A 23,555-nucleotide genomic window follows, 5' to 3' on the forward strand; every position below is an offset into this window, starting at 1 on the left:
CCCACCATACATAGTACCTTTTCGCCTCACAAGTTTCGATTCATATAATACCTATTCAGGGCAAATAATAATGTTCATCTTATTACGAAAGATGATAATAACTCCCGTAAGACTCATGTTGAGTAAGACCTAATGTACATGTTGACCTTTAGGAAAGAAACACGCATCATCCTGTGAAATCACCTACATATGCATGTAGTATACTTCGGTATATATGTAACTATTATGTAGTTATTACCAGGAGATAGATTTGTAGTAGGACGGGGAAAGTTTCAAAGTTTCAAAGTTCCAAAGTCCTAAAATGGGGACGGATGCTCGGAATACGGCCGCGACCCATAAATCCCCACCCAATCCCGTGTCTTGTCTCCACAACTCCTTACGATTTAGAATAAGCTTCTAACCTAACCTAGTCTACCCGCCTCTCCCTTATTTCTCCTTTAATCGTTAGCTTAAATTATTTTATCTGAAAAAGTTGGGGGACATCGTTTTCCTTGGTTTTTCTTGCCCGTTGGACTTCCGACCTACAATCCCGAGATAACAGGACAAGTTCGGTCAAGCATCGCCTCACGACCCTCCGCATCGATTCGGGACTGCGCCTCGATCTACTGCAAGTCACAAGTTCCATGAGTCTTACGGAAGCTTAATGTGAAGATGTTTTGATGCCGTGTTGCTCCGATAATTATTCTCGATATAGATGCTTGTGTTTGCCCCCTTTGCTGTATCCTGTATCATAACGTAATTTGTATCTCTTAACCGCTATCGATATGGACGACTATCTATTCCGCTGGCATCTTGATCAATGCAAATCTGTCGAGGAGAAAACGACTTATTTGGAAATCTTCAACTATTCGGTGCGTTTTTACTCTACTGTTACGAACGTATCAGATTTACTTCTAATCCCACTCTCAAAATTTTGCCAAGCTTTCATATGCATTAGGTATATATTACATGAGCAGATCAATACTAACTTCAATATTAGGATCCAGCTTATAATAGCTGCGAGGACCATTCTTTACTAACAGAAGATGACTTTGAAAACTTCCTTCGACAAACTGTAAGTTAACCGTCTCATGCCAAGTCTTACGTTTCTTAGAAGTATCATAGTGTATACTTGCATATATTCTGGTGACTCTACTTACCATCCCTCCCAAACTATTCATCTAGGAATCATTGGTATTCTAGACTAACACATTAGTATTTCTAGGGCACATTTTCTCCTCAGACGCTGAAAGAGGGAGTGACATTACAAGATGGAATCCGTTTGATGTGAGTGAGAGTGAGATTTCATTCTAAGACTGAGACTAAAAACTGCGTGGTAGAATTCAAAAAGAGGCCAACCATGCCAATACATTTGCGCCTGATTATATATCTCTTCAGCGATCTACTTATGAATCTATGGTGAGGGTACGTATACTATATATCTATTATTCTCAGTCCTAGTAATTATGACTTTTGACTTAAATCTTGGACACCTATCAAGCCCCAGATTCATGCCTCGTAACTAGCAATGAACCCTTAGCCTACCTAGATTATTACTTAATATACTAATTATGAGTGATATAGACATGGCATCTCCCATTACGAGCCATTGAGGGTAGTAGTATTGTTGGGCCCTTTTTTTGGTGCTCTCACGATCAAGATAGGGATGATCGTCATCTACGTAAGTATACCTCTAAAGCCCCCGTTGCTTGCCGAATTAGGCAAAGAACTGTATTCAGATAGCATGTCTAACGCTTCTTAGAAATTATCTTCCGGAAATCTGATGTGCGCAAGAAAGGCAAGACTCGAGGATGGGAGATTAGTATGTTATTTTATACTTGGACTTATTTGCGTCACTACCCGCCCTATCAAGCATGTTTCTGACTCTAGATTCATGGAGCACAACTGATCATTACATCCGAGATTTCTTGCAAGCTGCACATACTAATTATGTTACTATAGTGCTCTCATATTCGTATAAGACGCGTATAACCTCGGGATTTGTCAAAGGTACTGAGTCGTCAGATATTGTGAAGTCGCTGAAACACTTGAGCGCCTGCCGAGCTGAAGTCGGCCACCCACTTCTTCTTCCAATCATCATTCTCTCTCACGATCTTTCATCTAAGGGTGACAAAAGACAACGCGATGCACGGGATTGGCTACGTCGTCTTGAGAATGCTATCACTATGCGAAACGAGATTGACCTAGCAGAAGTATATTCCGAATTTGATGTGGATGGCATCAATCGGGATCTTGTTGAATGCCATTCCCAGGTCCTCTGGAAGCGGCCGCAAGCATACCAAGAGATCATCAAAGAAATCAAGGAGGCAATGCGAAAGTTCATGGAATATGAGCCGATCGGGGGCCAACCATATGAAACCAGCGCCTTGAACGACAGCATGCTAGCTAGGCTGGATTTCTACCGAGTGAAACTCACGGGTATGGAACATTACATACATACGACGCTGGAGAGATTACACATACAACGGCAAGCTGTAAGTTGGTTATATCCTATCAAGTAACCCCCGCTTTACTGACAGATGGCAAATAGTTGTATAACATCATGGCTCAGAAGGAATCCAAACTCAACCTCGAAATAGCCTCGCAACAGAGGAGAGTAGCACATGCTACTAAGCGAGATGGTACTGCTATGAAGACACTGTCTCTCCTTGGTGCTGTGTTCCTCCCTGGGACGTTTATGGCTTCCGTCTTCAGCATGACTTTCTTTGACTTCAAGATCGGTAAGTAGTTAATTTTCACATAGACTCCCAACCCTTCTCTGAGGGTCTACAGGCCCCTATCAACCAGACTTGAAAGCTTACTTCTCTAGGGCCGGACAACGGTGGCTCCTCGGGGAACTCAGAGGTTTCGAGTGAGCTGTGGGTGTACTTTGCCGTCACAGTACCATTGACGTTCTTGATCGTGCTAGTTTGGTGGTTTATAGATCACAGACGCGAGAGAAAGTATGCCGAAGAGGATATTGAAATCGAGAAAGGTATCGACACCATGGAAAAGGATATCTTGGCTATCATGCGCAAGAAGACTATAAATAAGGCCTCTACGTGGAACTCTTCCGGAACACCTGCGGCGACGGCGTTAGCGAAAAGAGAGAAGCTTATGGCGCTGAGAGCACATGACCAGGCCCTTGAATTGATTTAATAGGCCCTCGAGATTTGATATGGTCGAAGCCATATGACCCTACGCTAATTTTCCGGTTCAGCGATCCGGAAACAAGGCCAGCGTTGTTGATTTTTGAACATTCACTTTTTGCCGATAGACCTGACGACGCTACGGTTTTACGACTATTCACGAAAGTATATATCCGTAGGATAAAAACTGCCTACCTAATGCTTCTTCGATAAAAATTCACGATATAGCGTACATATTGATTACCTAATAGATGAATATTGCGACCGCAGATTTGATGTCTTCATACTCTCATATGTATATATATATACCTTAAGTACCTACATACATTAGGTACCTGCGAAATGCTCCCTACGGAAATACTACTTTGGTCATAAGGACATATATCCCCCTTGGTTATCTCAATTCTAAAATCAGAGTTTTGCTTGCGAACCCTTTGCAGCCCCAGGCGGTAATAGCTCAACATCTTGATACGGCAGTCCAAGAAAGGCATACACGTGACTCCACCTATCGCTACCAAAGAAAGGCTCGCTCTCCCCCGTCGCCGCACTCGTAACCCACAGCCACGGGGCGCCGAACGCACCCTGGTCCAGCGCTCTCTGCGTCGTCTCCCGGAGCGTATTCTTATACTCGACGGACTTCTCCGCGCGCAGGATCGCCGCGACCTCCTCCGCCGAAAACAGTCTTCTCCCCTCCTCCTCCCGTCCCTTGCCCAAAGTCTCGGGCGGAGAAGAACTAGCGAAATTAGTGCCAGCAGGAATACTCGCAAGCGTCTGTTCCAAAGCCTCGGGCGTGATAGGTGGCTGGTGCAGCGTCCAGAACGCGTGGAACAGCGCCCGCCACGTCGCGAGGTACGTCGCGGCCGGGTACTGCGACTTGATGTAGAGGAGCGCGCGGAGCGGGACAATAGTCCGGCCTGCTTGCATTAGGTCCCCCGGCGCCGAGACATTGGATAGCCCGACGGCGCGCAGCGAGCGCTGGCTATCGTGGACCCCGTAGACGGCTTTGGCGGGGAGGGTCCAGGGGGGTTTGTTGCCGGAGGCGGCATTTACTGCGCCTAGGAAGAACGGATGGATGCTAGGTTGGTTTCTTGTTAGTTGATATGAACCATAGTTACACGTATGTGTTCACCTAACTAACGCTACTTAACATAGGTAGCGTTACGGTAGGCATTATACGAGTTAACGAGGAATGAACTAACTCGATTTCTACGGAGTGCTGCTTTAGAAGATCTTGAGATTTTATGGCTTGGATAAGTGCTATGTAGCTGTACAACGACGCTGATATTATTTTCTTGAGAGTTAGCCGTCAGTTTCATAAATGATAACTGATAACTGATAGGTATACAGCTTTTGTCGTGAGGGGGATGAGTTACCGATGTCGAGGTACAAATCAATATGACCACCCATAGTGATGAATCAGATTACCGATTTCGAGGCTATGGCTGATTAAGAACTTTGGAGAAAATGAGAAATGAGAAACGAGATCCAATGTGATGAAAATGCTGAAGAATGAGATGAAGTTGGCGAAAGGTTGTATAAGATGTGCTGGGTATTCATGTATAAGGTATCGATCGATCTTAGTAATCGACCTCGGTTGCGGGATACTCCCCCACTTACAACCGAAACATGGCTAAGGACATATTTAATAAAAGCAATTGCTCTATATTTGTACCTATCCGTAGAGTGAAATTCATAAAATCAATCGCAATCGTTACATGTACATAAGAGGGACCTCCTCTAAGCAAATCATCCCCATATTCGGTAGCCAAGTAATTGACGCCGATGTGCTCCCCAAGAATGCAAATGCCACTTGCTTGAACTTACTAACACCCTTACCGCCCGTAACTCTTGCGCCGCCTGGTATCGATGCCCTGTATCTAGCCGAGAGCCCTTACTTTTTGTACGATGCAATTACTCAAGATTGTATGGTTCCATCCGTACCGGGCCGCGGAGCACCCGTAGCTAGCTTGCCCATGAATCCTCCACTGACGAGGTTCATGGCCGTCTGGAACGGATCTATGCCGCTCTTGTTTGCCTTCTCAAGGCCGGCAGCCTTGAATGCCTGCTCGAAATCGCGCCTGATGTCTTCAAAATCCTCAATACCCAGACTGACACGCAGAAGGTCGGCTATTCATTAAAATTTTAAATCAGCAATCGTTTCTTAAGTACGGAGAAAGGGTGGGGATTAGGGCACACATACGCGTCACGCCACCCTTGATCTTCTCGTCATCGGGCATCTGCTGGTGTGTAGTTACCCAAGGGTGAATGATGAGGGTCTTGCAGTCTCCAACGTTGGCCAAATGGCTAGCCATCTTGAGATTGTCAACCACGGCACGGACTTGCTCAACTTGTCCAGCCTATACCTAACGTTAGCTGATAATACATAATTACTCAAAATGCCTCACGTCTTGAGGTTACACAAATAAAGGGGTGAAAAGTACGTACCACACCGAAAGTCAGGACGCCACCTGCTCCCTTCGGCATAACCTTCTGTGCCAATTCATAGTCAGGATGCGACTTCAGACCCGGGTATAACACCCAGTTGACACAGGGGTGGTTTTCGAGCCATTCTGCGAGCTTCTGTGTGTTTTCAACAGTTCTCTGACCTCGAAGCGGGAGCGTTTCTAGTCCTTGAAGGAATAGCCAGGCATTGAAGGGGCTCATACAAGGGCCAAGATCACGCATGCTGTCCATTCGCACTTTAGCTGACAATGCCTTCTTTCCATACGTCTCCCAGAATCGCATGCCGTGATAACCCTCGGCGGGCTCTGTGAAGCCAGGGAATTTTCCCGATGCACTCCAGTCGAAGTGTCCGCCATCGATCACGATACCGCCCATGCTAGTTCCGTGGCCACCGATCCATTTCGTAGCGGAGTGTGTAACGATGTCAGCTAAAAAGAAAAGTTGTGTCAGCTTACAAATTTTAGTTTAAACAGGTTATATGTATACGGTCTACACACCTCCAAGCTTGATAGGCTGGCATAGATATCCGCCCATACCAAAAGTGTTGTCGACAACCAAGGGAATGCCATGCTTATGGGCCACGGCGGCAAGTGCTGCAATGTCCGGAACGCTATGTTTCGGGTTGCTGATTGTCTCGATATAAATGGCTCGCGTGTTCTCGTCGATTGCTTCGTCAAATTTCGCGGGGTCGTTTCCGACCACCCATTTGACGTTTATCTTAAACTTACTCAAGTACACACGGAATTGGTTGAAACTGCCACCGTATACTATGAGAAAGAAGCATTTATATTAGTATGTTTAGTCAGCAGCCACATTTCTTGTAATTTGAGACTTACGCCAACTAGTACTGATGAAGTTGTGACCGGGTTCACAGCATTGGGTCAAGGCCATGAACTAAGATTACCTATTAGTATAGGGCAGTGATGACTGCATATTCTTTATAATGTAACTCACCTGCGCTGCGTGACCAGATGCGGTAGCCACTGCTCCAACGCCACCCTCCAGCATGGCCATTCGGTTCTCAAAAACTGTGTTGGTGGGATTGCCCATACGCGTATAGACATATCCGTCTCGAGACCAGGCAAATTTGCTTGCTCCATCAGCTGCGTCAGAAAAGTTGTACGCAGCAGTCTGGTAAAGGGGTACAGCTCTTGCGCCGTTGATCGGATCAGGCTCTTGTCCGCCATGCACAGCAATTGTGTCGAAGCTAGGCTCCCTATTTTTAATAACGTTAGAGGTATGTTTTTTTCTTTCTTCGTCGAGAGTTTATAGCAACATACCAGTCCAGGTTGCTAATTGATCCCGGAGGAGACATGTTGAAGTCGAATGAAACACTGTTGTTAAGATAGGATATCTAAAGATGATAGTTGTTTGAAAGTGTTAAGAAGGCTGATGATGTGTTTGTAAGTTTCGTCTTATACAGAGAGGATCTCGGCTTTAAATGTATAGACGTCGAAGAAGGTGCAAGGCGTTCGAATTGTAAACGATTACATACATACTTTACCTTACATGTAGGTAGATAGGTATGTATAGAAGTAACGCCCCTCAACTTGCAACTTCCTCTCCAACTAGAGGTACCTACGTCAGATAAGGTAAGTACAAGTTGCCTCCATACATACCCGGTTGCCGTTGGTTATTGCCAGACTGCAATGCAACACCAGCAAAGCCCGAAGCTTTCTTAGTCGTCGTATGATAGGAAGACCCACTACTCCCAGGGTTGGTCCCTGTGCTCGTGGAGAAGGTCTCATGCATTACACATTCTACCTACATAACATACATACCACACATACCATACATACACAACACAACATCATACAACATCCAACAGCGATACGCGATTCCCGATACGCGATTCGTACCTATACATATCATATCTAAGTAGCATGGGTACATGATGTGAGGGACGGCATCCCCCGCACATTCATGTCATGCGTGTTAACAACCTCCGAAGAAATGATAAACCTGTTATTGCTGACCGCCGCCACTGACACCATAGATACCGATACCACAGATACCACTACAGATGCCAGGGACGACCCGAGTTTTCGGTTCACATTGTGCCCATTGTGCTTGAGATGCTGAGACACCGAGGAGCCTCAAAATCCCGCGCCACTCGGCCATTGGACAAGTCCCACGTGCTTAGAAACAACCCCTTTAAGGGATATAGATTACACATGTGAAAGCGAGCAATCATTCTCGAAGGAGTCACCCCTAGCGGGTCATTCTGTGGGTACAAACCAGGTTTTTCTATTCATGGTTATGCTCTACGTACGATCTATCGGTCTATGTAGATGAAAGTCCAGACTCGGATCCTTGAATCCTCGAATATACACCCTATCGAGCTACGTGTCTCCTAGATCGATCAAACGGCGTTATTCCAGGTTTTCTATTCCCTAGCCCGTTTCTGTGCTTTATTTGGTAAAGCTCACATTTGTCCCTGGTTTGGTATTCACTGTCAACGTGCTATGATGTGTTAGCTGCCACGTCTTGTTGGACCTATGGAGTTCTAGCCTTGGCCGGGGACTTACAACACGTCTGGACGAGCGTAGCTACCAACCGGATCAAAGTCAAGCTGAAAATAGATTGTTAGAGAGTTGGGACGAGACGTCAATCGGCTTGAAGATGTTTACTTACTCTTGACTCCGTTACATCCGATATCTTCAAATCGGCATAGATGATCTCTTCTTTGTCCCATACCGGCTCAGTTATAGGAACTCCTAGAGGCCCTACGATGAAGGACCCTCCGTGATTAACAATATCGTCAGGCTCCCACTGTGAGCCATCTGGCTTCCTGTCATGATGCTCAGGGGTAAATGGTGGGTAGTCCTTCGGAAAATCCGAAACTCTAACCATTGAATTTACCGAGACAACGAAGCAGCGTCCTTCTTTAGCAATATGCTGCATTGATGCAATCCAGGATGGTAGATCATCCGCGTTGGGTGCTATGTAGATTCTGTTGGAAGATTGGTTAACAAAGCTCGACCATTTTCTTCCTAACTAGTGGGCATATTTTCTTACTCGACTCCTTGCTGGTAGAGAGCCATCCGCGCTGCGGGCATGTAGTTCTCCCAGCTAAGACTCTATTAACAACTCAAAAGTCCATTTTGAGGCATATAATCTCACCATATCAAGGTGCCAATTTTGCCAATGTCAGTTTGTACGACTCCAAGGCCGTCTCCTGCACCTCGTCCCCACACCAGGCGCTCTGCAGCCGTAGGTATCAACTTATTTGCGTTTAGTTTCCGTACAAGATTTTACGAAGGCTCGGTTGCGCACTCACTTTGCGATGCTTCAACAGTACTGATCCATCCCGACCAACCAATAAGGCCGTACAGTACAGAGTACCACCCTCTTTCTCAATGATGCCGACTTGAATATAGACCTGGTGGGATTTGGCCGCCTTCGAGATGGTATCAACTGCCGGTGAAGGCACGGCAACAGCTGAATCGTAATACTTCGCATACCATTCTCTTCCTACTTGAGGTCAATTCTGAAAATTACTCTCCTATCGTAAAAAAGTCTTCTTACCACGCGGCTCTCGAGCACCAATCGTGGCATCAAACGCATATCTCCATGGATACGCGGACAGGAATGCCTCACTGCATAACCACTGTTAGTAGATCATAGGTATTGTTGGTCGAGTGTGCATTGCCTGCTTACGGAAACACGATAAGGTCTGCCCCGGCTCCAGCCGCTTCACCGACTATTCTAGTTAATTTTTCTAGAGACTTCTCGAGATCGAAGGAGATGGGCGCCGCTTGAACGGCGGCCACTTTCACAACCCGAGACGTAGCCATGTTTTTTTTTGCACTAGTTAATGTGTAAGTCAAAGCGGCTGTATGCTTATCAAAATAGGAGTCAGGAAGATCCCTAGCGTAATTTGATTCGGGGTTCTCTTTATCGGAGTTAAGGGGCAATGAGATTTAGGTTCTAGTAATGATACCTAAAGTAAATAAGGCGGTAGGTGCCGGATCGACAGTGTAAGTCGATTCCTACCCCTTGGTCCGCGATACCAATTTAAGGTATCGTGACAGCCCATGATGGTGTTTGGTCAATGGGGGGAAAATCGCAGAATCGCAGATTGTGGAGCCGAGGCACAGTAACTAATGCAGTACGACGGCGCATACTACTCTGCAACACGACGCAGATCCCGAAGTACCAAATCCCGGTTCGTTAGGCGGTAGGCCGAATACCGGATCAAGATACGTATTTTGTTACTTTGTTACTTTTTTACTTCCCCGTCTAGAAGATCATCCTTGGATCTTCCATTGTAACAGTCTTTGTGGGGGCTGGGGGGTTTGCATATGGCGTATGCAGTTTGCTGCCCAGCTATTCGGGACTTTGATAGTACCGGATGTACGCGGAACAATGTACTACTATATCCATACATATCTACGGATGTGGCGCTAGGATCATCTCTCTATTGCTCAAAGCTGCCCAGCTTGTCTTCGTTGCTTAATCTATCTTGCTAGACTTACAAGCTAACTTTACATCAACATGGCAACTCGTAAGTGGACTTCTTCTATCTACCCATCTACCCATCTTAGAAGGTATTCTCACGCATCATAGTTTTGGATCATGATCCAAACCCCCAGAACTTCTACGCAGGTCTCATTCAGGGGCAGAAGTTCGCCGTTATATCAGAGCTCACACTCGATTCGGGCGAGATATTAGAGTCTTGTCCGATCGCCTACAAGACATGGGGTCGACTCAACGACACCGCAGACAATGTCTTGGTGATCTGCCATGCTCTCACTGGTAGTAGCGATATCAGTGATTGGTGGAGTCCGCTTCTTGGGCGCGATAAGGCGTTTGATCCAGCGCACTTCTTTATCTTTTGCGCGAATGTTCTCGGATCACCTTATGGTAGCGCATCACCGCTCACTATCAACCCTCAGACGGGAAGGAGATACGCCAGCGAATTCCCGCAAACAACGGTCCGCGACGATGTGCGGTAAGCTAAACTCCCATTGTCATGGACATGACTATATTGTTCCTGTCGAGTGCTAATGCAATTTCTACGCGGGTAGGGCACACAAGTTCGTTCTCGACGCCCTAGGCGTCCGCTCGGTAGCAGCTGTAATAGGGGGTTCGATGGGCGGAATGACAACTCTTGAATGGCCACTTTGCACCACCCCTGGCTATGTTAAGAGTATTCTCCCGATCGCGACTGCAGCAGATCACAGCGCCTGGGGCATTTCATGGGCTGAGACGCAACGCCAATGCATCTACTCAGACCCTAAATTCGACGACGGGTACTATGAGCCAATTCCCGAGGGCCAGCCATCGGCAGGTTTGGCCGCGGCGCGTATGGTAGCTATGCTCACCTACCGTTCATCTATGAGCTTCGACTCCCGATTCGGCCGCAGACCACAGCGGCAGAAGCCGAGGCCCGTACAAGAGCCACCCCTAGATCTTCCGCGAACAGACGTTCCTGTCACGGCCACAGGGGCGGCACCGACATCCGCTAAGGAGCGCTCGGAGCGGAAAAGCTGGACCGCAAGACGGGACCCCTCATTTTCCGCTCAGGGGTACCTACATTATCAGGGGCAAAAGTTTATCCAGCGTTTCGATGCCAACTGCTATTTACACATCACCAACAAAATGGACGCGCACGACGTAACGGTAGATAGAGCGCCCGCCGGTGAAGATTCTTCCATCGATGGTGATAGCGTCTTGCTCTCCGTGCTGTCCGTAGTACCGTCCGGTGCCTTAGTAGTCAGTGTCGAGACAGATGCGCTATTCTTGCCCGAGCAGCAAGAACGGCTAGCAGCTTGCCTTCCTAATGCTACACTTGCGATGCTCAAGTCTTCGGACGGCCACGACGGATTCCTACTTGAATTTGAACAGCTCGGGACGCTAATTCTCGGAAAGCTGAAGAGAGACTTTCCACATTTTTACATGTCTACCTACGACGACACTAGCTTTTCCGGAGAACACACGGCACAACCTGGCGGTGCCAGTTTGACTGGAGAGGTGGAGGCTTGGTAGAGTGGCTAGGAAATTGGCCGTGTACAGTGTCTTTACTGTGTTATTGTATATCAAGCGTGTTTTATTATAGGCTCCGGGGGGTTTTCGGGGGTTGGCTGCTTGTTAAGGTGTCATTATTCCAGCACTTACTACATACAGCTAAAATGTCTTTTGTATTAGTGATTTAGTAACACCGCATAAATGGCTCGATGATGATGATACTACTAAGGAACGGAACGGTTATGAGAGCTTCACCTACTTCTCATGCTATAATGCCAAGTTTTTCTTCGGCTGACGAAGAGCATGACATGACAATATCTTCAAGTCCAGTGGCTTGTAGAATAGCGGCCTTGGGGGCAAAATTCTGTACAACATTTCACAATACGGACTAAGGGATGAAATCCTTTTAAGTCAAGACCTCGGGAGCCTCTCTCCCTTACTACGGAGTAAAGTAAGCTCCGCGAGAAAAAGACGCGAGTAAGACGGATGGTACAGTAGATTCCAAATGATGACATCCCCGCGGGGCAAATAAGGTGCTTAGAATACTCTACGTTGCAACGAGACGTGAAGGAAACTGACCGACTGGAGGAGGCTGTGATGTATGCTTCTAGGATACAACGAGACTGGGTGGCAATGGTTCCGGCGGTTCCCGGCCGTATACGACTATAGCCTAGTATCTGCCCTTTTCCCATCGTGTGATAACGAGGGAGCGAGGGAGAAAACAGGCAAACAAAGCCCCCCTCTAGAATTAGAAATCCCAAAACTTCGTTTCTCGGTCGATTCAGGAAATAATGAAGTTCAACACTAGCCGTAGGGGTTCAAACACCGCGGGCCCATCACGTGGGCCGAAACGAGTAAAGTCCGGGGAAAAGGGGGCGCCGCTTTGGGAAAGGAGGATCTGCTCGGTGCATACTTATCACGCATGACACCTATCATAAATGCCGGCCGGGATTTGGGAGTGCATCTGGTTGTCTCCATTATGGTCTCCCCCCTTTCCCCAGTATTTGCGGCTAGGTGATGCGTTGTATCTGTAGGTACGTATGTAGCAGGCATCGTACATGGTACTGCATTTCCCAGAAGCCAACCCTACCTGGTATTAGACGTTTCCTTCCGGGTATTCAAAATCCTGATTTCCCTTAGCTTGGTAATTTTACTTTCCCTGGTATTCCGACGCCGTGTGATTGTGGAGTTGTGGTCGGCCCATGCCGCCCCGTCTCGTTATTTTTCATTCTATGTATAGCTCTCCTTTCGATATTGCCGGCAACGCATCCCGACAAACGCAACCCCGTGGATCTGTGGTTGGCTTGAATTTGTGAATTTGGCTCCGCTAGCATTTCACGGCCGCCCCTCCTTCCAATTTGAGCCATGTATGGCTTTTGTGCTGACACCTATAGAGGCAGTTAGCAAGAGAGCATAAAAACGGGTGTTAGCCAGGGTGAATGGCTTCAAATCAGATCAATACAATACAAACCACTTCCATAAATTCCTCATTCTCTCTTCGCCTATCCCCATTCTCTATCTTCAAATTCCATAGAGACGATCGTATAAGCGCCATACCAATACATTACCATCATCATCAACATGGTGGCTGCGACGGAAACTAAGTCCTGGTTGGTCCAGAAGTATGGTGGTACTAGCTTGGGAAAGCTGTTGGATACGATATGCTGCAAAATTATTCCCCAATACAGAACAGAGCACAATCTCATTGTTGTCTGCTCTGCCCTCTCCGGAACCCTCAAAGCTAGCGGGACGACAAGTTTGCTGCTTCAATGCATAACATATGCAGAGCAAGGCCTCGATGCTCAGAAACAGATGGTCGACCTGGTAGACTTGATCAAGGACAACCATCTTAGTGTGCTAAGAGCATTTATGAACTCTCCGGCACGAATGGCTATCCATTCACAAGTTTACGAAGAGACGGCTTCCGGTATTCAAAATGAATGCGAGGCCCTCAAGAGGTTTCTACTTGCCGCCCAGGTAAGCTTCGCTGGGTAGAAATGTCATTATAACTGAAGCTGACTTACCGGACTTAGATTGTTGGAGAGTTATCAGCACGGTCGAAAGATCGCGTCATCTCCCTTGGTGAAAAGCTCTCGTGTATGATTGTCGCGGCTTGTCTGACGAGCAATGTACGTTCCTCTCAGGCCAGGAGACCGATCAAACCCGATTCAGCCAATAAGCTAACAGGATTTGACCTAGGGCACACCAGCGAAAGCAGTATTTCTAGATAATATCATATCATCCGCTTTTGGCAACTCTATCCACGACCAGGTTGCTGCGTTCGAAAGGCTCGGCCCCAAGCTCTATCAGGCATTGGCCAGCCAAATAGCCGGACGAATTCGAGAGTGTGGAAGCGCAATACCTATCGTAACAGGTAAGACCCTTTAAATACTGCGACTGTAAGACATATACTAAGATTATAGGCTTTTTTGGTATAATGCCGGACTCGTTGCTTCAAACAGTGGGAAGAGGATACTCGGACCTCTGCGCGGCTATGTGTGCGGTAGCAGTAGGAGCAGAAGAATTGCAGATTTGGAAAGAGGTCGACGGCATATTTACGGCAGATCCGAGAAAAGTGCCCTCAGCACGGCTCCTATCAACAGTAACAGCCGAAGAAGCGACGGAACTGACTTACTATGGAAGCGAGGTCAGTCTATCTATTCCAACGTGAGACGAAAGTAAGCTAATTCAACTCACAGGTTATCCACCCATTAACAATGGACCAAATTCGGGACGCTGGCATACCGTTACGCCTCAAAAATGTGTTCAAACCCTCAGGGAATGGCACCATCATATATCCATCAATGGACAGTTCAGTCCCTAATAGTCCGGCCAGCGCATCATCTGATAGCTCAGAGAACTCTTCCCGAGTAATCACACCTTTATCGAGCTTTATGCTAGAGAACGGCTACCACGGAGCTCAGCAAGAGCGCAGGAAACCCACCGCAGTCACGGTTAAGGATGATATACTCCTTATCAACGTTGTCTGCAACAGGAATACCAAGTCGCAGGGGTTTTTGACACAGGTGTTCGACCGTCTCGAGAGGAATAAGATCCCCGTAGATCTAGTAGCCACAAGCGAAAGGCATGTTAGCCTTGCAGTCCAGTCCCCAGGTAATCCTACTGCATTATTGAGACTTAGGGAGGAGCTCGAACGATTTGGTCAAGTTGCCATCACCTCGCACATGTCCATCGTGACGGTAGTCGGCCACAAAATGCGCAACATGGTCGGCGTGTCTAGTAAGTTATTAACAAAGCCCTAATTTCAGAGCATACCTAGGCAGGAATTAAAGATTGCTAACACATCTTAGACGAGATCCTATCGGCGTTGGCCTCGGCGCAGATCGGCATCCACCTAATAAGCCAAGGCGCGAGCAAAGTCAACATATCTCTCGTCGTGGACGCAGACAACGCCCTCGCAGCGATGAACGCGATACATAGCGAGGTGCTCAAGATCCCGACGCATAGGGAACAAGAAAACCGGTTCATCCCAGGTAAGACGAGTTTGATCCTCCCGGGTCCCCGGCACAAGCCGCCCCTTACGTACGGAGCTAATACGATCGAGTAGGACCGTGGTTATATTAAGTCGCTCACCGGAGCAGGCACCCGCACCTGTAGGACAGAGGTGGGGACTACATACATAATGTATCACTAGATGATAGACATTACGAAGCCGGGAGTGGACAAGTTTTTGTGAGTCCCAGCTAGCTCTCGGTTGTATAGATCAGAAAGGGAACCGCTTGTGAGGCGTTTGATTGGAAATGAGGTTTGGGGAATTGTTTGGGGGGAATCGGGGATACGAGTGACGACGGAGAAGGAGAAAAAAGGAATACCCCCTATTTGAACATATCTATGAGCCTTTGAGTATATAACCCTTAATTGCATCTGGCTCTTTGCTTTTGTCGATATTATGTTTTATTACGTACCCCGTTTGGCTTGCATATCAAATCGAACTATATTGAATTAAGCAAAGAATATGCTATCCGGTACATAGGTTTACCTACCCCTTACTAAATCAAACCTCGGCTGCTCTCATAGACCCACTATATTCATCATACCTTAGATGCTTGTATAAGTCAAGTATGAACGATTACTGATCGGTTCGAGTATACTTACCTACCTACCTATATACCTCGGATCACTTATACATTAGAAACTAGAACAATATGTAGTACGGGGTCTCTCACTCTTTTCCATGTAATAGCCAATTCAATAACCTATTAGACGTTAAATAAGTTGATTAGCTAGGTAGTAATGGCAGACACCAAAGGAAACGTTGCGCTCGTAGTCGGTGCCTCAAGAGGGATAGGAAGACAAATCGCCGTGGACCTAGCGAAGAACGGATATTCTGGTAAGCCCATCTATACAAACCAGATAGATATAGACTATAAACGATCGCGGTCCTAATCATATATATGCGTATGTCATCTTAGTCGTCGTCGCAGCTAAATCAACAAGTGACGCCCAGAGCGTCGTGCCCTTCCCGCCGGATCCCAATTCTTCACAGTCTACTATTAGTACTGTCGAACGGGAGATCCGTGAAGCGGGCGGCCAAGCAACAGCCGTACCGGTAGATGTACGGGACTTTGCCAGCGTGCAGAAGCTTGTGGATAGGACTATCGAGGTCAGTAGCACTTCATTCATCTGCTACCTTACAACGAGTCCACTAACAGCTAATACCCAACCCCTAGGCCTACGGCCGCCTCGACGTCCTAGTCTACAACTCAGGCGCAATATGGTGGGCCTCCGTCGACGACACGCCCATGAAGCGGTTCCAGCTCATGCAGCGCGTAAACCCGGAGGGTCTCTACGGAACCATCCAAGCCAGCCTACCGCACCTTAAGCAGCACCAGCGCGGACGTATCATCGTCGTTAGCCCGCCGATCTACAGCCGCTTTTTCCGGGGGAAGACGGCGTATGCCATGGGCAAAGTGGGCATGAGCGTGCTGACGAAGGGGCTCGCGATGGATTTCGAGAGGCAAGGGTTGCGGGAGATGGCGATTACTAGTCTTTGGCCGGCTGCTGTACGTATTTCTCTTTTTCTATCTTTTCTTCCATCTCTCACCCCTATCCCCTATCCCCTTAGATTAGCCAAGCACAATATTCTCTACACGCGAGTACCCGTGCGACTTAGTGAATGAATACCTAACTTACCTATCCACCACTCCCCCCTTTCCAGGCCATCGAATCCGCCGCCACCGTCAAAACAACCAGCACCAACCCCTCCGAAGCGCGAGATCTACGCCGCGCAACCATATTCTCAGACGCCGTGCTCGCCATCCTACGCGCGCCCGCCCTCAGCGTAAACGGCCAACTCGAGCTCGACGAGGACTTCCTGCGCAGCGAAGTAGGCGGACGGATCACTGACTTCTCCAAGTATGCTGTTGTTCCTGGCTCGGAGCCTCGACGCATCATGCCGGCTGTGCTACCGGACTTGACGGTCGCGGAGCAGGACGATGAGGGCAAGAGGATGGATAGCGCTGCGGAGAGGAAGAGGGCAAAACTGTAAGGTTGTAGGCTGGGGCTGAGATGTTTTAGGGGGAAATTGGTTTTATCTATTTATTTTTATGGAGGATGGCTACGATATATTAGTAAATAAGCTTACAAATTACATTATTGAATAATAATCAAAATCAAAAAAGAATAAATACTTATTACGGTGTGAAGCCGTGGTAGCCTGCAAGACATATTCTACCAAGACTTATCATTAGTGAAGCAATACATGTTGCTATTTTTTAGTTTCACATCAAAACATTGCGCAAGACTTATCAAATGGGGCCAGTATGAATTATGGTGCCAAAAAATCGTATTTGCAAAAGCAACACTAGTTAGAGAGCTATGATCACAAGTGCAATGTAACAGGAAAACACATCAACAAAGTTCAGTTGCCAGTCATAATATTAAGCAGCTATTGCTTGAGTAACATGTTTCTGTCCTATGAGAAACTCTCAGAGTCAATGCTTGCGAATCCTTTTGTGCCAAATCAGAAAAACTTCCCCCTGTGCCAGTACCAGTTCGTAATAAAGGTGAGAGTATGCAAATGCAACTTAATAGGCCCTAGAATACATCTCCATTGATCATTAATCCTGCTTCGTCATCATCCATGCATGCAAAAGCAATACCACTAGTATGGTTGTGTATCCACAGAAATGAATCGAACGCGTGAGATCGTAAGAACATCCTTGTTCCGTTGCGAAAGTATTCCTATCAGGTAACCTGTTCTCTCCCTTTAGACGTAGTTGATCAACGCGATGAGCATTGCTCCACCGAGAATACCGCTCATGCCTAGAGTGCCAATGGGCAGAGAAGCAGCAGCCGAGGTGGGAGGGGCGCTCTCAGAGGGGCTAGCAGTAGGCTGAGTGCTCGAGTGAGAGTGAGACTCGCTGGTGGTCACGCTAGCGGTGTGAGAGGAATGGGTCTCGGTGGTGCTGCCGCTGCTAGTGACATAGGTCGCGGTGTTGGTAGTCTCAGTGACAGAAGCAGTGGTGCTGCCGGTTCCAGTCTCGATGGTTCCGGTCTCGGTTGACTCAGTGGTCGACAGAGAGAGAGTCTCGGTAGCAGAGCCGATGACGGGGGTGCTGGTCTCAGAGCCGGTCACGTAGGAAGAGGGAGTAGCAGTCACGAGGACAGTAGACGGGGTGCCCGTGGGGTAGCCGGGGTAACCACCGCTGGGAGTGTAGGCCTCGCCAGTAGTGTCAGTAGAGGGGACCGTCTTAGTGACCGTGACACCCTCGCAGGTGCAGGAAGACTCTTCCTTCTTGACAACCTCAACGTTGGTTGTAGCCTATTAGGGATAACAAGGTTAGCCGTCAGAAAAAGGGTTGAGCATGTCAATAAATAGTTAGGCAACAGAGGGGAGGGAGTGAGGGTAAATAGCAAGTCAAACGCTTGGGTTGACGAGATGAAAAGGGTAAATTAGGTAACAGTTAAAAGTAGTGAAATTTAACTCACCATGCCAATGGCGATCATGGCCATGGTAACGAGGACCTTAGAGAACTGCATCTTGGCGACTTGATCTAGTGTACTCGAAGAATGTCGTAGGAGATGCTTGGTGAGTTGTAAGAAGTAGGAATGATCTAAAGGTCCTGATGATAGACGAAGAATATTTGTCTAGGACCTTGAAGGTGTAAGGAAATGGTTGATAGTTTGGATGATGAACGCGAAGAAGAAAAGGTGGAAGAGAAAAAAAAATAGAGGGACGGCTTGACGTGTTTGTAGTACCTCGTACCTCGAATCAGTGTCGGGAAGGTGGGTGATTTTGTAGAAAGAAGGAAGGAAGGGTTGTTGGGTGATTCACAGCAGAAGTACGTTTATATCTGGCAGTTACGTCTCTACGGTGATTTTGGAAGGCACGAAGCAACCAAGGTACATAAATCAGAACAGGAACCTAGTGGATATTTAAATTTTAGTGAATAATACATCCGAATGCAACTAATTTATAAGGAATCTGATGTAGATAATCTAGATCGATTCATCCCACTTAGGTCCATGGTTGCTGCAACTTGGGAAGGTCCATATCTTGAATCAGCATGTGTACCTCCTATACATCCATATAGACCTAACCTATTAGAATTATTTATGTGTGTACTACCTACATGTATATCTTCCCCCCTTTTTTTCTTTTCCTACTTGGTCTTTTTGATCTTGAAGTTCTGTTAATAATATTTCCTGCCACCACCCGCTCTTCCGCAGATCAAGTGTTGCTTCATCTAATTTATCCGTTTGCTACCCGCCTAGTAGATATACTTGATTTCTAGTGCTGTCACCTAGTTACACGCTTGATTGGCAAACTTTGACTTGTTCATGTACTACCGTCTACTAAGCCATCGTCTCATATTGCTGGCTACCTATCATCTACTTGTGACATATCGAATGGCAGTTAACCGTTCCCCAAGAATTCCTTCCCCGGTAACAAATTTCGACGATCTAACTAGCAAATCCCTGCTTCTTAAATATGATGTCTTACCACAAGTAATGAATTTCAGTTAGGTAGTTCGTCGTCCGCTGGTTCAATTTTATTCTGGTCCAACTTGAAGCACAACCCTACCAAACGGGCCGATGCAGTGTACAAATTTACTTAACTTGATACATTTCCAGCTCCTAGATCTGATATCCAGCCTACAAGATGAGCTGACTACGAGGCAACTTGAATTTCTTCAGCCCTGTCGTGATATGTGACTGAATCTCTATATTATATAGGTAAACACTGCATGAATTTTGCATACAATTTAGTGATAGCCTTATCCCAAAACTCTGGATTCTCACCCTAGGGGGGTACACGGTCTTGTAGAGTGGACCTGTTACGAACATGTCTAAAACAGGGACTTTATGGACTGGTAGCTGGCAAACCGACGCGCCTATGAATTAAGTCAGGGGCTGCAAAAGATGCATACCGCCAAGGAGATTGTAGGATACTTCATAACCTAAGACGCTAGATAATAAACTAATATACAGATACAAGGTGTTAATTCACTAGCTCAATAACAATTATCGTTTATATATACAACTTTTAACGCTATGTAGTTTTAACTGGTATTGTTACCAAAATCAGGACAGATTCCGGCTGGGATTCCGAAAAAGCATAGGATAATGACGTACGAGCAAGGGAAACTGCATCGGACAAATTCCATTATTTCTTTGCCTAAGTAGGCTAGGTATTCTAAGAATATAGCTTGATAGATAAGCATGCTATTCCTACAGGGCTAGAAAGATCTAGGAGCATATGTTGATGGTTAAATATGTGCCCAGCAAGATGAAAGATCTCATTGCTGTTCTTCAAGTCTGTGTATTGTGTGACGAGCAGTTCGTCACAGATCATCTATCCTTAGACTCCTTAGAATAGCATAGGCCAGAGCTCTACGGGGCTAAAATAGAGTTACAAATAGTTGGCGCATAATGGACGGTATCTCGTTAAGACATCTATCCAATATACCGGAACAGATAGATATGCTGTTGAATCATCACGAGCTCAACTTAAAGACTTACCGGTAGAGCCACTTGCTCTGGCTACCTAGGTAGACTTGGATGTCCGGACTCGAGGTATTTCCCATTAGGGCATTTCCTAAATGTCCCTATTATAGGGAGAAATCCCCTTCTTAAGTTCACGTACAATCTCTGCGGCCTCTTGAGCACTCCTGGCTTCAAAATCATACCTCTTGCTTTCTGTGGCTTTGTACACGAGGAGCTAGTCCAAGTTTTAGCATCTACACCATGCGTATGAATAGAAAATCGCATTGACTTACTTTAAAATTGGTCGGATGGCGACGTGAAACACTGCATCCGACCACGTTGCTGAAGTGAACCGTTGTGGTCTTTCCTCCTTCACGTATTGCTTTGCCTCCGGATGATGGTTGTATGTATACGTACTCGCCATCGATTACGAGGATTCGTTCGTTCATACCAACAAATCTCATCGTCTGTTTGCGCCAAACTGTGTATTTCTTATACTTGACATCACCACTGCCGGCTTCGTCTTGCATTATATTCTCCTGGGCAAGGGGGTGTGGCGTCATAAGTTTCTTTTTTCCCTTTAGGGGCGGCTCGTTCCATACATGCGGCTTAGGAGAAGGACTGCTAGGGGAACCAATCGTTAGCGGACCATCTGTTGCAAATCGACGACGATGAAGTTCCAGGTCTTCAACATTGCCGATAGATGAAACAGTACGGTCTACGAGAACTACAGCTCCAGAGTCAGGAAGTTTGAGCACGTGAGTGTTCTTATCCAGTTGCCTCTTACGGCAAACTAGATCAAGAACCTCAGCAAGATACATATCCGTAGTAACATCAAGGGTTACCATTTGCCCTGGAGCAGTATTGGATGATAGAATATGGACTTTTAGGAGCTTATGTTGCCCTCTACTCGTAGCCGGGGCAGAGGCTTGAGGCGGCGGCTTATCAGCTAGGGGCGTGTCCACCCGGTAGGTTGTAGTAATAATGGGATTCGACCGCGGGTGTGCTGCCGCAAGCGGGGAAACTTGTGGCTGAGGTGTACTTTTTGGGGTCGCCTCTTCGTCATTCACGGTCTCTGCTACATCTTGTTGTTCGTATTGTGGTGTTTGGACTTGATTATCCGCGAAGCCGGCCTCTGAAGCTTGCACTAGGGCAAATTCATCGTAGGCCTTGGAAGCCGATCGCGATCTCGCTGCTCTATTGTTTGCCGTAGTAAACGAATTCACAGGCTTTTTACGATCCAACGGCTCGAAATCGTCGTCAACCTCGCCACCTTCTTCGACCATTCGTAAAGTCCACCAATTCACGTTTAGCTTATCGGCAGGAACTGGAGGTTGGAGCTTTTCAGCATGATACCTCCATAGACTCAGGCCAATTAACTCGGCAACTGTCACTGGTCTAAATGTTCCGTCCGCCTCCTGGATATTGCGTCTTATAGGGACTTCGAAAGGTGTCTCTGGATCTTCGGAGAACGGCGCATATATTCGTATCCTAAGAGGATCAGGGTCTCCTTGGCCTGATAAAGATGCAAACGCATCAAAAGGCATAGCTGGCTTCGTATTTTTCGCCTTGAAGGCATCTGAGAGAAGGCTGCGAGGTGGGGCCATGCTTAGAGGCCTAATAGTACTCATGGGTCGAGGGGGTGGAAGAGCCTGAAGCACCTGTGGCTGCGCTGGTGGCGCCGGCTTCCTAATTGTAGACTGCCGTAGTAGTTGTTTCGGCACGTTACCGACAACCTGTTGGCCGGGAGAGGTACCAACTGCCGGGTTCTCAACCGTATCCAGGATAGAAGTTGAGTCAACACTCTCGACAAACGCCGAGGAAGTGTCCGACATATCAGAATTCTCATCTTCTTCGGCAAGCAGGTCACTTTCATGATGTCTGATACCTTGACTGGATTCTAGAGTAGTTCTAGAGTGTGATCTCGTTGCCCTCGTTCTTGCAGCTTCCTTATTTTTGTGATAACCTGAAGCATCAAACTCGTTGTCAGACGAGATCTCGCTACTGGTAACGGTATCCCGCCGCGGTCGTTCCTTGACGGTCTCCAAAGTTGGTTGCGATCCTCGCCGAGGTACCGGAGTAGCACGCGGAGATGACATATTAGTGGCTTGACGCAGATTGGACGATTGAATAGGTGAGGATCCAGCTCGACTTCGAAGGGGCATTTTTGCAAATCTTATCTGCTGTGCAGCCCTCTGGTCTGTATCGTCGTCGCTCTCGTCGCTCAGGTCACTACTGTCATCTTCCTCCATTTGTTCTCGGCGCCTTTCCCTGCGCCGCTTGAGAGCGCTTCCCGGTCCTAATGTATCCCCGCCACCAGTCAGCATTCCCCCTTCTTCGGCTTCATCCTCGAGCGTCAAACCTGTAGATCTCGGGGCCGCCTGGAAGTATTCAGATGCAATGGCAGTAGGTATCGGGGGCGAATGGGTTCGCTTAATATGTGATGGGTTTGATCGCCAGCCAGCGGCTTTAAAAGGAGCAGTGTTAAGGAAACTATCGTTTATCGTAATGAGACGCTCGCCAACGCCATCAGCAACTTCGCTAAGGTAACTTGTTCGTAATTGGTATGATACCAAACTAATGGAAGACTTAATGTCAGCATATTCATTTATTATATTATAAGGAGGGGCTATAATCTACTCTTCAACTTGTATCAACGACATCCTGAATAGTAGGCCAGCTTACTTGACGAGAAGAAACCAATTGTATTCATTCTCGTGAGGCGATAATCATGCCAGGTTTAAAATACCTGGTATGAAGCAAATTTGAGGTGCGTGTCTGCGACACAACTGGCGCAATTGTAAACCGATAAGTCTTTGTTATAAGTTCAGGAGCAGGAGTTGAGTAACTCCTACAGGTGTGTTATCGGGTGGTTATCAGGGGGTTATCAGGGGGGGTTATCGGGGTATTAGGGGTGTTGGTATTAGTATTGCGAAAATGGCTCGTGCACTCTATTAGTGCACCTAGGTACCAACTCTAAAAACTTGGGTTGTGATACGCGAACAATTCTACCATATTACAAGTATAAATCACCAAGATTATGAC

The 23,555-nt window shown here is 47.0% G+C and overlaps 8 protein-coding genes across 8 annotated transcripts; 3 read left to right on the forward strand and 5 right to left on the reverse strand.

The window, feature by feature from the left end:
* Positions 1-764: 764 nt before the first annotated feature.
* GL218_01575 (uncharacterized protein) lies at positions 765-3,138 on the forward strand (the record flags this gene model as incomplete). Its single annotated transcript, XM_033578049.1, has 9 exons — positions 765-851; positions 980-1,054; positions 1,205-1,266; positions 1,320-1,404; positions 1,564-1,660; positions 1,742-1,801; positions 1,942-2,474; positions 2,531-2,720; positions 2,810-3,138. 9 exons carry the CDS (start codon positions 765-767, stop codon positions 3,136-3,138), a joined length of 1,518 nt encoding a protein of 505 aa, XP_033439205.1.
* Positions 3,139-3,539: 401 nt separating this feature from the next.
* Positions 3,540-4,535, reverse strand: GL218_01576 (uncharacterized protein; the record flags this gene model as incomplete). The annotated part of the gene is made up of 2 exons (XM_033578050.1): positions 3,540-4,183; positions 4,502-4,535. 2 exons carry the CDS (start codon positions 4,533-4,535, stop codon positions 3,540-3,542), a joined length of 678 nt encoding a protein of 225 aa, XP_033439220.1.
* A 508-nt stretch (positions 4,536-5,043) lies between these two features.
* GL218_01577 (O-acetylhomoserine (thiol)-lyase) lies at positions 5,044-6,906 on the reverse strand (the record flags this gene model as incomplete). The annotated part of the gene is made up of 7 exons (XM_033578051.1): positions 5,044-5,255; positions 5,329-5,485; positions 5,574-6,019; positions 6,089-6,358; positions 6,428-6,485; positions 6,546-6,807; positions 6,872-6,906. 7 exons carry the CDS (start codon positions 6,904-6,906, stop codon positions 5,044-5,046), a joined length of 1,440 nt encoding a protein of 479 aa, XP_033439219.1.
* A 1,096-nt stretch (positions 6,907-8,002) lies between these two features.
* On the reverse strand, positions 8,003-9,388 carry GL218_01578 (Bifunctional nitrilase/nitrile hydratase NIT4; the record flags this gene model as incomplete). The annotated part of the gene is made up of 8 exons (XM_033578052.1): positions 8,003-8,054; positions 8,120-8,163; positions 8,226-8,544; positions 8,610-8,663; positions 8,715-8,815; positions 8,872-9,065; positions 9,120-9,190; positions 9,252-9,388. The coding sequence occupies 8 exons, from the start codon at positions 9,386-9,388 to the stop codon at positions 8,003-8,005; spliced, it is 972 nt and encodes a 323-aa protein (XP_033439218.1).
* A 700-nt stretch (positions 9,389-10,088) lies between these two features.
* GL218_01579 (Homoserine O-acetyltransferase) lies at positions 10,089-11,582 on the forward strand (the record flags this gene model as incomplete). Its single annotated transcript, XM_033578053.1, has 3 exons — positions 10,089-10,098; positions 10,161-10,545; positions 10,622-11,582. 3 exons carry the CDS (start codon positions 10,089-10,091, stop codon positions 11,580-11,582), a joined length of 1,356 nt encoding a protein of 451 aa, XP_033439217.1.
* A 1,560-nt stretch (positions 11,583-13,142) lies between these two features.
* Positions 13,143-17,070, forward strand: GL218_01580 (Aspartokinase; the record flags this gene model as incomplete). The annotated part of the gene is made up of 10 exons (XM_033578054.1): positions 13,143-13,538; positions 13,595-13,690; positions 13,761-13,935; positions 13,985-14,208; positions 14,261-14,801; positions 14,873-15,055; positions 15,814-15,912; positions 15,995-16,185; positions 16,253-16,585; positions 16,741-17,070. 10 exons carry the CDS (start codon positions 13,143-13,145, stop codon positions 17,068-17,070), a joined length of 2,568 nt encoding a protein of 855 aa, XP_033438650.1.
* A 720-nt stretch (positions 17,071-17,790) lies between these two features.
* Positions 17,791-18,563, reverse strand: GL218_01581 (uncharacterized protein; the record flags this gene model as incomplete). Its single annotated transcript, XM_033578055.1, has 2 exons — positions 17,791-18,345; positions 18,513-18,563. The coding sequence occupies 2 exons, from the start codon at positions 18,561-18,563 to the stop codon at positions 17,791-17,793; spliced, it is 606 nt and encodes a 201-aa protein (XP_033438651.1).
* Positions 18,564-20,622: 2,059 nt separating this feature from the next.
* Positions 20,623-23,173, reverse strand: GL218_01582 (Stress-activated map kinase-interacting protein 1; the record flags this gene model as incomplete). The annotated part of the gene is made up of 3 exons (XM_033578056.1): positions 20,623-20,745; positions 20,804-23,087; positions 23,151-23,173. The coding sequence occupies 3 exons, from the start codon at positions 23,171-23,173 to the stop codon at positions 20,623-20,625; spliced, it is 2,430 nt and encodes an 809-aa protein (XP_033438648.1).
* Positions 23,174-23,555: the final 382 nt, after the last annotated feature.

This window comes from Daldinia childiae (genome assembly GCF_008694065.1).
Source record: "Daldinia childiae strain JS-1345 chromosome Unknown Scaffold2, whole genome shotgun sequence".
Lineage (NCBI taxonomy): Eukaryota > Fungi > Ascomycota > Sordariomycetes > Xylariales > Hypoxylaceae > Daldinia > Daldinia childiae.